Source organism: Salmo trutta, chromosome 13, assembly GCF_901001165.1.
Source record: "Salmo trutta chromosome 13, fSalTru1.1, whole genome shotgun sequence".
Lineage (NCBI taxonomy): Eukaryota > Metazoa > Chordata > Actinopteri > Salmoniformes > Salmonidae > Salmo > Salmo trutta.
In genome coordinates, this window is record NC_042969.1 from 62,004,669 (window position 1) to 62,016,600 (window position 11,932).

An 11,932-nucleotide genomic window follows, 5' to 3' on the forward strand; every position below is an offset into this window, starting at 1 on the left:
CCTCTTGTCCAGGTGGGAGTTAAGACTTAAAGCATGCACTACCACTTGATACTTTAATATAAATCCATTCTTTAACGCTTACTGTGTACCTGTACTTGTCCTGGTTGTTATAGAGTTGTCAGTTGAATTTGGAATCCATTGTTTTTTATAAAAAATGTCATACTATGCGTCCCCTGCCAAAACCCCAAAATCTGCTGTGCAATGACAGGCTGCTCCTTCTCCGTTAACAAATAATGGCTCCCTTGGCATTGAAGAATGGACATTTTTACAAGTATCGATTGACACCAACTCTATAACAACCAGTTGGAGGTTGGAGGTGCAGTCCTCCCACTCTCATCGCCACTCAACTCCATTGTACTTGTACATCGTGGAGTTGAGGAACTCGGCTAATGCGATTTCCATACCTGGCCTCGAGTGTGTTCTTGCCTGGAGCTGTGAAACTGGTAATGCAAATACAAACATTTGTTTTTGTCCATACAATCTACCTGAGCTGCGGAACCAGTCTTCACCGTATCCACTTAAGCATCACAGTATAGCATTTTTGTTCTACCTCCAAAAGCCTCAAACGCCCTAACAAAGCTTTGTAGTCCCACTAACAGACCCCAAACCTCCACCACAAATGCCTATACAGTCATTCAACCTTCGATGTTGGATCCGCCACTGCTTTTGAACCGTTTATGCTACAAACACCAAACCAACGTTGACATGTGTAGTCTGACTCAATTTAGATTGCTTCAACACAGCTTTTGGCTACCATTCATAGGCTATTTTCTAAACTATAAAGCTTGTTGTGTCCTCATTAATTTCAATGGTGGAACAACTGCCACAGAACTTTCAGAATGTTCCAACAAAAATCCGTAAAAACACATTCGATGGATTATGCTACATTACTCTATCGTTGCTGTCTGATGAAAACCTAATTTCCATTTTTGCAGATTGACTATCAATATATATATTTACTTTGTTTTATATGACACTTTCTGTATCTTTAACTAAACACATTCAGCAGTTCAAGGCCTGACCATCTTTTGGGATATTACATTTCAGATGCTCTAGACTTTTTAGATGAAACATTTAAACATCAGGACACTGGAATTCATCACATCACTGATCATGTTGTTGACATGTATGACGTGATTAAATAGCAATACCCTGTGATTAAACATGGCACACATCCCAAATTGCACCCTATTCCGTTAGTGTACAACTTTTTACCAGGGCCCATAGGGCTCTGGTCAAAAGTAGTGCTCCATGTAGGGAATACAGCACCATTTGGGATGAACCATTGAGACCCCTCTATCCACTGTCAAACTGAAAATAAGTGAGAGAGATAACAGATACAGCACAGTTCAAGCAGACAAAGAATTTAACATACTCCACTTCTCTAATGAAAATATTCCTGAATCACATTGTTATTTAACTAGGCTAGTCAATTAAGAACAAATTCTTATTTTCAATGACGACCTAAGAACAGTAGGTTAACTGCCTTGTTCAGGGGCAGAACAACAGATTTTTACCTTGTCAGCTCGGGGATTCGATCTTGCAACCTTCCAGTTACTAGTCCAATGCTCTAACCACTAGGCTACCTGCCGCCCCATTTACATTGAGCATAATTATAATGAACAAACAACTACGTATTTTTTAAATAATAGCTGTAGGATGGTGTGATCCAAGCAATGAAAAAGTTAGTTACATTTCGAATCTTGATTTATCTCAAGAAAAAAGGTCAGTTTCAATCAGACAGAGATTGTGTTTTTTTTGTGTGCGTGTCTCAAAAATTGCCTACTGTCCTCATCTATCTGGTGGAATAGATACAGTAGGTATGTCCACAGGCCGATGAAAGACATCCTATAACTTCACAAGCTGTTTAATAGCAGATAGCTACCACTGACTTCACCTGATACAAATCAGATAAAACTCAGCTTGATCTAGACTTAACTCTGATAGCAGGGTTGTGTCACAAACTGCCTATTCCCAATATAGTGCTCAAACAGATAAAAAGGATCCATTTGGGATGCAGAGGGCAGTTTCCTGATTAACAGTAAAGAAGACAATCACAGATGGAAGTACCAGTCACTTTTCAGCCATGTTTTGGATTGTATTGCCATGTAATGTGTGAACACAATATGGTACAGTACTTATACAGGTGATGACTACAATATACTCAGTGGACAGCAGATGGACGAGTGTTATTACTGTACAGCTTTTGTGGGGAAATATCAAGTCTGTATGGAAACATCAAACGATATACTATAAACCACCATTTCATATACTGTACACCAGGTCCATATGCGTTTTAAAATGGAGACAACATTGATGTAGAAATGGGAGAAAAAAAAACTGAAGAAAAACACAAGAACATATACATCTGAATGGAATTAGTAGAGGTATTTTTATAAACATATATTAACTCTATTTGATTATTGGGATATATGTTATAAAGACATAACATAATAAACATGTGTAATAACATTATCTGTAGGATTAATCAGAGGGAGATTATTTATTGTAAACGAAAAAGTCGTACTTCCTGTACTCAAAATTATTGATAGAAAAAGGGGCCATCTGGAATTGGTACTAATCAATTTTTTTACTTTTAAATTCATGATATATAGCCATTGATTCTAGACTGCTTGTTTTCCAAATTCAGGATTGCCCCTTTAACCCATCATTTCTGTCATCAATAGTATACCACAGACTGTAGGCTTCTCCCTTCGCTTTCAAAAATCTACCTCTAATCTTCACCTGGTGCAAACAATGTAACTGGTCCAGATTCTTAATATCCTCTACATATGTAAACAGTTTACTGACCTTTCAAATGACGACCTCTGGAAGCTTTACATAACACTTCACAAAAGAGCGAAAACAGTTTGAAAAGAATGATTACATTTATGTGCAAAGTATAAGCTTAGAATAATTGATGAATTAAAAGTCACGCTACACAGCAACAATATCATGAGGCTCTGTTGTGAATAATTAACACAACAAATCAACATAAAATAGACATTCTATAAACAAATTGGCAAAACTAAATGAAACTAGATAAGCGTTCTTTTCCCCTTAGTATCATCATCACTAGTCTCTACTTGTCCCATCTCTGGTTTTTATATACAGTTCGTGTAGATTTCATATATCTGTTCATCCGTCTATCCATTCTTCTTGTTTCTTCCAAGCCCAGTGTGTCTCTCCATCTGTTTCCCATATATACCAGAGACCTGACTGAGACCTGGGGCCGTACGTATCAAGCATCTCAGAGTAGGAGTGCTGATCCAGGATCATGTCCTGCCTGTCCATATAATCTGATTCATTATGATCTAAAAGGCTAAACTGATCCTGGATCAGTATTCGTACTCTGAGATGCTTGATGCATACATGCCCAGAGGACTGTGAGCTAATCACTCTAGCTTTCCTCCAGCCAGGAGGGCTTGTCTGACCCTGGGGGCTTTAACTTGACATTGAACTGTCTCAGTGTCTGTTCTAACTGCTGCTGGTTCCCAGCGAAGTAGGCTGAGATAGCATTATGGAAGAGGAGCAGCTGCTTGTGCATCACCTTCACCTACACACACACACAGAGAGAGAGAGAACGAGATGTAGCATTATTGTAAATTAACTAACCACCCAACTATCCAAATAATTAACTAACCCACCTTGTTCTCTTCCAGGAACTTGAGTTTGATGGTGACGTCTGAGCGCAGCCGTTCGTACTTGTCTCTCTGCACCTGGTACTGCTGCTGGGACACCTCTATACGCACCATGGTGGCAGCATCACGAGGACCCAGACTCAACTCCTCCAGGTCGGCCCTGTACGCATCAAACTCCAGCCTGGAAGAGAGAGGGGAGGAGAGGCAGCATAGAAAAATAGGCTTGGGAGGTATCCAGATTTTCATACGTCATACCGTTCATTCTTCTGCTATCCCAGGATTTATGGTTTACCGGCATAGCACACATGGCGGGGCAAAAAAAACGCAAATAAAGCCCATTGGGGTCTAGTACCAGAATGCTAACAAAATTAGCACACCTAATAACAAAATCACATAGACACTGTTAGCTATATGCTAACGAGCGAAAATAAACAAACTCAATTGCAAAGACAGGCAAATCCAGCTCATAAAGTTATACAAGCATAGCTAGTAGCTACCAAATGTCATTTTCGGTGAGTGTGGACATTTACAAGCAAAAGTGAATGAGAGAAACTGTGCAACTAAACAAAGTAAAGCATGCTTTACTCAAGGAAGAGCAGCATGTGTACACGAAGCAGAGGGGGGAAAAAACGCTAGTAGGAAGCACAGGGAACAGGTGTACAGATAAAGAGCTCTAGATGAGTTGACTTCTCAAATATGGCAAAAAGCCGATATAAGATATCTGATGGCAAACATTTAGTAGTGAATTGCATACAAGAGTAACTTCATCACCTCCTGTGCACCGCACAACAGAGACTCCCCGATAGATATAGAACTCTATGAACTCCCCAGCCCCTGCTGTCTCCCATTGTGCCATTTACAAACAAACACGTGACTGAATGAACTACAGTAAGTTCCGATCGCTGCAGCTGTACACAGCCCATCTAACCAACTACCTACCTCATCCTCATATGTTTTTCTGCTCTTTTGCACACCAGTATCTCTACTTGCACATCCTCATCTGCACATCTATCACTCCAGTGTTAATTGCTAAATTGTAATTACTTCGCCACTATGGCCTATTTATTGCCTTACCTCCTTACTTCATTTGCACACACTGTATACAGATGTTTTTATTGTGTTATTGACTGTACGTTTGTTTATCCCACGTGTAACTCTGTGTTGTTTTTGTTGCACTGCTTTGCTTTACATTGGCCAGGTCGCAGTAGTAAATGAGAACTTGTTCTCAACTGGCCTATCTGGTTAAATAAAGGTGAAATAAAACAATATATAAAATAAGTTGACAGGTAAAATGAAGAACACAATCTGCTTTATCTTCTAACATATTGCACAAGTTGACTGCAGGTATTAACTTAAAGTAGCTTGAAATATTCAAATTTATTGAAAAACTTCAAAGAAATAGTTTTGACAGTATTGAAAAACCATCCTGTGGCTTTTTCCAAATACCCCGGTACACCATCCAAGTCAATAAAACACCCTTATAACACCCTATAACCCTCAATCCCTGGTTCACCTCTGCCAGGTCTGCATGGAACACATCAAACTCCAGCCTGACACACAGAACTATGATGTCATGTAGACAAACATACTCTATATTATGTCTCTGGCAATCATATATAGGGCCACATCTTTGTGGTATAAAGAAGCTTAGATCTGTGTAAAAAAAGACTGTAAACCTCATTATAATTTGGCAGTATGATCATTTGAAACTATTGAGTTATAAGGAGGCAACTACTATAGTATCTCTAGGCCCTGCACCTTTCTAACCCTCCCATCTTTATTATTACCTTGCAGCCTCGTACAGTTTGATGGTCATCAGTGTGTCCTCCATGGTCTTGTTGACCAGTGTATTGATGCTGGACACAAAGAAGTTGATGGCACCAAGCAGAGCCTCCCCGTTCCTACACAACAACTTCTGAGTCTCCGCGTTGTAACCAAACTCATCCTGTGGACACAAACACTTCTGTTTTATATACTGACTTCCTCTACATTAGGTATTTATGGATTGATTACAATTCAGGAAGGTAGCCTGGATTCCAAACTGAAACTGATAGGCTTGGTTTCCAACCAAAAATTGGATTTTCAGGCAACATTTTTGGGGGCCAATTTCACACAGTGTGCCATCTGTAGCTGATTTCTGTCTGGGCTGAGGTCTACGGGTTAAGGGTTCAAATTCAGGGGTTATAAGTTACCCGTAGTTCAGGTGATTTCTGGCTGAGGTCTGCGAAGGTGTCCCCTAAGGCCTGCTGGGTCTGGACCATGTTGTAGAAGTGGCTGGTCAGGGCACTGGTCAGTCTCAGGACAGACTCATACTTCCTCTTGGTGTCCCTGAGCACGTCTATCTGGGCCTCCAGCTCTAGGTCCACCGTCCGAGAACCACGGCCGAACCGCTCCGAGAACATCTGCTTGGTACACTGGGGTAGAGATGGAGAGATGTGATTAGGACAAAGGAGATAACAGAAGAGGAGATGAGAATATATGCTTAGCACACTGGGATAAAGATGACATGGAGAGATGTGTTCAGAATAGAACTGAATAGTTACTTGTTTTCCAAGGAGGAGATTATTTCCAGTCTTGTATGAAGACAAATGATCATACCAGTGCAGTTGCAATCGACCCATAGAACACAGTGAAGATTCAGTGAAGTATGGTTTCAACATATTTTCCCCAGGAGACAGGTTCTGTACCTTGTAGGTGTTGATGCCCCACTTCTTAACGCTGTCTAGTTTCTCCACAGCCACACCACGGTTAGCCTCCTCCACTGACATGTTCTGGTTGCTGTTACTGTGGTGCATACCCGACCCTGACACAAAGGATAATAAATAACCCGCTCACGCACAGAGAATTCCTTAAAGAGGTTAGTTGCTGAGACCTAGTTGATAAAGTCTATAGTAAATAAGATGGGACTGTCCATCTCATTTACTATGAACGCTGTCACAAAACCAGCTTCAGTCAGTAGCACTTTGATACACAGATTACACACAGAGGCTGATCAGTGCTTAGTTGGGCACTCTCCTCATCACCACTCCTCAAAGCGAACACCTGAAATATTCCTTTCATGCACCAAGTATGTCTCTGAGGCAAATAGTATGACAGTGATTGAGTGATCGGTTGAGAGGGCAGCGAATGAAATGAATGAGTGAACAGAGTGACGTGGAGTAAAGGAGGGTTGTGCTGTATGGGTCCAGTGTAGGGCTGCAAAGTTCCAGTATCATTGCCAGGTAAAATGTCCACGTTTCCCAGAAACCCTGGTTTCAGAATTCTGGATTTACTGCTTATAGTAATTCTGGAATTACCTACCAATTCCGGAAATCTTCTGACCAGGATTTCTGGGAAATCTGGAATTTTTCAACCCTAGTCCAGTGGTACCTGTGAATGGCTGGTCGGTCTGGTTCTGGTTGGTTATCATTCTGGCTGCTGACTGGCTGGAGACCAGACCTACACCCTGTCCCCTGGACTTCATTCGCAGGTCTGGAATGGACATGGGGGAGGGGACATGTGAGGATATGTGATATGAGATGGAGAGAATAGATGAAGGTTGGTGAACGTGTTAAAAGGGTGAGAGGATGGTGATAGTGAGTCATGCAGGTTTTCCATGTAAAAAAAACAACAGAATGAAAACACAGATGGAAAACAATATGAAAATGTTCACAACATAAGTAGTAGTAATGTATGAAATGATGCACATGTGGTGAGTTAATGAACCGCAACATTCCATTAGCTAACCGCTTCATGTTACATTTGCATACATAGGATACGTCCAAAATGGCACCCTATTCCCTATGGGGGAGCCATAAGGCTCTGGTGAAAAGTAGTGCACTATGTAGGGAATATGGTGCCATTTAGGATTAAGTTGTCATCATTAGAAACATTCACACAAACATAACATAGTAAATCAAACAGCTCTGCAATGAAGTCAGTCAGGTTAGTAAACATAGCTAGCTTTTTTGTTAACATCCACCGACATGCATTCAGTATGCATTGGACAGTAGAGCAGCATTCCCTTCTTTCCTGTGACATCTGTAGAGGTACACAGTGTTGTCAAAGAGAGGGACTTCAACTGTGTCTGGGGTTGAACAGCAACCCAGGCTACAGGCAAGGCTCATTCTCCCACAGAATTAAAGAGTAACTAATGAAAACACCTTTGAAAGTGTAAACAGGTGAAGAAAATAAAAGAGGGGGGTGAAAACTGTTAAAGGTAGACTCAGCAATATGATGTAGATGCAGACAGTAAACAACATAGTGGGTCAATTTCCACAACAACTAAGAGTGTTGAAGCTCGAGGCTCAACTTTGCCGGTGTTTTGATGCCCAGGCTACCACACCGTGAACATAGTGTGACTTGTTTAAAACAAAAGAAGGGAAAAAAAGTGATAGATAACATTACAGATAAAACTAATAATTTGTGTGCAGGTGTGGTTGGAAGCCCAAGGGCTTGAATGAAAACCAAACCACAAAAAACAATATACAATACATAAGAACAAAAATAAGAAAGGTTTGTTAAAATAGATAACCAAACCTACTAATTATAAATGTAGAAATGAATTGATCAGTAATCACTGTGTGAGAGCGAAGTCTTGCATCTTGCTCATCTCAATATCTGTGGTGCTGCTCGTGGCAACATCATTTTCGCTGAGTCTACCTTTAAAGAGGGAAGTATACAGTTATGTGGAAGGTGGCTGAGAGGTGCAAAGCCACCTGTGGGCTGAGATTGGGCTCCAGGGACAGGGGCACAGTTAGGGGCAGGGGGGCTTCTCCTGTCCACATACTGAGGGTTGAAGCGGATAGCAGGGCCTGGTGGACAGGGTTGGTTAAGATAGTCAGTAAACTAGAGTAGGATGTAGATCTCAAAATCAAAATAGCCAATACAGTAGAGAGTCTCTTTTTGCTACTCATAGAGACTCCTGAAAGAACAGAAAGAAGGTTAGGTCAAAATAGAGTCATTGACGCAGAACAATATGGTTCTGGCAAGGCCCTGATTTATTTTTATTGAATTCCATCAGGACAAACACCATCGGGGCAGTTGAAAATATAGTCTTAACCATTCTTAATGCTAACTAACCAAGCAAGCCTTGTTAAAGGGACTAGGCTATTCATGGATTCAATAAGGACTAAGTGGACATAATTAAGTGGACGTTCCAGTAATGCACTGCAGCGTCAGCAGTAGGCAGCGCTAGAGAAAGCTGTGTGTACCTTTGGAGCTAGTGAACAAGTGAGAGCAGTAGAGCTGTGTGTACCTTTGATGGAGGAGGTGGGTATGATGCCCCCCGCAGGTCCTCCGTAGCCTCCAGACACGACGCTGGTCTCATTCAGGTTGGGACCAGACACCATCACCTGCTGCAGGTCCTAAGGTAAAGCCACAACACATCAATGGAATAGATATAGCCTAACTCTAATCAGTCCCTCACGGATTTAGCAGAGATGTTTTGTGATATTTGCCGCCAAAAACGCTTGATTTTGCTGTGCCAATTCTGACATTTTGCGAAGCAATGCGCAATGATTTTGTCCAATTTGTTGCGAAATTGCGCTTGGCAAGGAAAATGTTTGTTGACGTGTGGCTTGATTGAACCATATTATGTGGTAAATGAGCGGTGATTGGTTGAAATTGCGAGTCCTCTTTTTGTACTGCGATGATGGGTCAGTTTTATACAATAATATTGCGTTGATGTTACTGTTTTATGCTGAAATAGTGCAGTGATTGGTCAAATTTGCAAGCCCTGCATAATATGTTGGGAATTTATGATTTTACACCCAAAGAAATGGCTGAATCCTGAAGGGACTGACTAATGCATAATGATCCTGTAGAGTTTATTGTCAACCTGACGAAGACCTTCCATATAGGCCTAATCTTTGTTGTACAGACACTCACACACATGAAAATGGTTGATAAAGGTTAATTGTGGTTAGTCTGAAAGTCTTCTATGTTAACATGTACACTACATCTAAATCTAGAGTTCTCCTACCACGACGTGACACACTCTCTCGCATCCCTTCTACTGCATATCCCTACCTTCTCATCTAAGGTCCACTGAATCTTTGCAGCCTGTACAGAAGTGAGACATAATACAGTACAATAAAATACACAAACAAATAGTTGACGTAATGAGTGGTCACCACACACAGTATACATATAAATACTGTACGTAGTGACTGTATCCCAAATGGCACCCTATTCCCATAGTGCTGTACTTTTGACCAGAGCCCAATGGGCCATGGTCAAAAGTAGTGCACTATATAGAGAATATGGTGCTATTTGGGACACGCCCATATGACCCACCTGCTCCAAACTGTCATCCTCGGCCAGGGTCTCTCCATTGCTGTTGATAGGAATCTCCATGGTAGCCGCCTTGCCCATAAAACTGTCTGCCATGGTGGTTGTCTGCAGGAGAGAGTGCGTTGGGAGAGAGAGCAATGGGAGATGGAGAGATGGGGGTGAGAGAGCACGATCATCACACACACACACTGAGCTTTTCACATTAATGATAGGAATGTTTGCAATGTAAATATGGGTAGAATATGCCTAATTCAGCATAATATCAAGCCTAGCCAGCTGTGCTATGTAAAAATGCAGTGTCCACATTCCTTAGCTAGCTGTCCACCCGTAACGTTACAGAGCCGAATGCAGCGATAACCTGCTCTCTCAACAAGCCATCACATTTCACAATACAACACATTACAAAAGCCATAGCTAGCTATTCGTGATCATTATTCGTGTTGTATGTAGTTATTTTGTTAGTCCCAGCAACACGACACCTAGCTAGCTAGCTCCAACCTAGCAGCCCTAGCCAGCTGGCTAAACTGGTGGTGCTGCAGAAAATGATGATCTCAGTGAGTTAGCGTGATCTGCTAGCTAGCTAACGTTACCTGCTGTGTAGGTACAGTAGTCCAGTCTCCCAAAATGTCAAATATTGCTGCTTATTCTGCACGGTATTTCATAAAATATTACTATTATAAACGGAATAACACCGTTACAATGTTTATTTTTCGTCTGTTGATGAACGCATGATTGTAGTCGTGATTCCGTTAGCATCCCCGGGTAGGACCGAGCACAGTATGCAGATAAAATCCCTAAAACCCAGTCCCTCCCTCCTCTGGCCCTACACGTAATGTTACGTCAAGTCGCCACGTTGAACAGTTGACGACATCAACCCCCCCCTCCCTTCCACCATTTAGTGATTTGGATTGTTTGGTTTGTGTGGAAAAACAAACATCACCACTTTAAAAGGAAGTTGTCTCTGCAACTAGGGCAGAAGGAGGTTTTGAGCACAAGACGTTGGTGGCAACTTAATTGTGGGGAGGACGGGCTCGTGGTAATGGCTGGACGCAATCAGTGGAATGGTATCAAACACATTGTTTCTATGTGTTTGATGCCATTTCATTTGCGCCGTCCAGTCATTATTACGAGCCATCCTCCCTTAAGCAGCCTCCACTGGTTTTGAATTATTTGATTTTGATTAAGTGGTTGAAAAAATGCATAGAATCTCCATAATCTTTATGGTTCTTTATTTTTGTAAGAAAATTGGGGGTGTACTATTTTTGTTGTCTTGTAATTACAACATAACCAAACTGCCACTTTTAAATGATCAAAATGTTATCACCAAGCCTTTGGGATGGAAATGATGTTTGTGCATGACTTTTTGCCTCATAAAGCTATTCTGTGGAATAATGGTAATAGCACTATTAAAAACAACATTATTTTAATGAACTTCGGATTGAGAAAAATATCTTTATAGGTGACATGTTTGAAAGTGGTGGGTGGCCAAATGTTAAGTTATGAGGTATTTATAAGAGCCAAAGCCTTTCCTGTTACACACAAATAATATCACTCTGTGATTGTCATATGTGTTTTCAAGATACACTTAGAATAGAACCTAGTCTATTTATTAATGATAATGATATCAAAAGTCTCAAGTGTACAAATAAACAAATAGGATAATATTTTTTAAAGCAGAGGAAAGATCACACCAAGAGGGAAATCCTTTTGGAATTCACAACTATCAATGGTGAAAGGCTTGGCTTTGTCCCTTTAAATGTTGTATTTCTATAACAAATTATTTTTGGAATAAGTGTCATTGTCACCTTATTTTATGCTGTCATAACTAATGTTTCTGTTTTTGTTTTGTTTGTCTTTTATGTTCTTGTCAGTACTTGAACTCAATGATGTCTCATTCTGTTAAATAAATATATATATATATATATAACAGAATGAGACATCATTGAGTTCAAGTACTGACAAGAACATAAAAGACAAACAAAACAAATATTATATATATATATATATATATATATATT

At 40.7% G+C, this 11,932-nt stretch overlaps 1 protein-coding gene across 6 annotated transcripts; it reads right to left on the bottom strand.

The window, feature by feature from the left end:
* Window positions 1-2,077: 2,077 nt before the first annotated feature.
* LOC115206258 (arfaptin-2) lies at window positions 2,078-10,732 on the bottom strand. 6 transcript variants are annotated; one of them, XM_029773004.1, is made up of 11 exons: window positions 10,505-10,727; window positions 9,918-10,019; window positions 9,651-9,683; window positions 8,878-8,986; window positions 8,339-8,434; window positions 7,011-7,112; window positions 6,329-6,444; window positions 5,834-6,055; window positions 5,429-5,586; window positions 3,648-3,822; window positions 2,078-3,556 (listed from the first exon to the last, which is right to left on the bottom strand). In XM_029773004.1, the coding sequence occupies exons 2-11, from the start codon at window positions 10,008-10,010 to the stop codon at window positions 3,401-3,403; spliced, it is 1,260 nt and encodes a 419-aa protein (XP_029628864.1). In that variant the 5' UTR covers window positions 10,011-10,019; window positions 10,505-10,727; the 3' UTR covers window positions 2,078-3,400. The 6 variants fall into 6 exon arrangements, with proteins under 6 accessions (XP_029628864.1, XP_029628867.1, XP_029628865.1 ...); XM_029773007.1 differs by lacking the exon at window positions 8,339-8,434 and having other exon boundaries at window positions 10,505-10,725; XM_029773005.1 differs by lacking the exon at window positions 9,651-9,683 and having other exon boundaries at window positions 10,505-10,695.
* Window positions 10,733-11,932: the final 1,200 nt, after the last annotated feature.

Coding starts and splice junctions, on each gene's coding strand:
- LOC115206258 (XM_029773004.1), bottom strand. CDS start 10,010: ATGGCAGACAGTTTTATGGGCAAGGCGGCTACCATGGAGATTCCTATC. Junction 7,113..8,338: donor AGCCCAATCTCAGCCCACAG/GTGGCTTTGCAC, acceptor TGTCCATTCCAG/ACCTGCGAATGAAGTCCAGG. Junction 6,056..6,328: donor GGGGCATCAACACCTACAAG/GTACAGAACCTG, acceptor TCTCTACCCCAG/TGTACCAAGCAGATGTTCTC.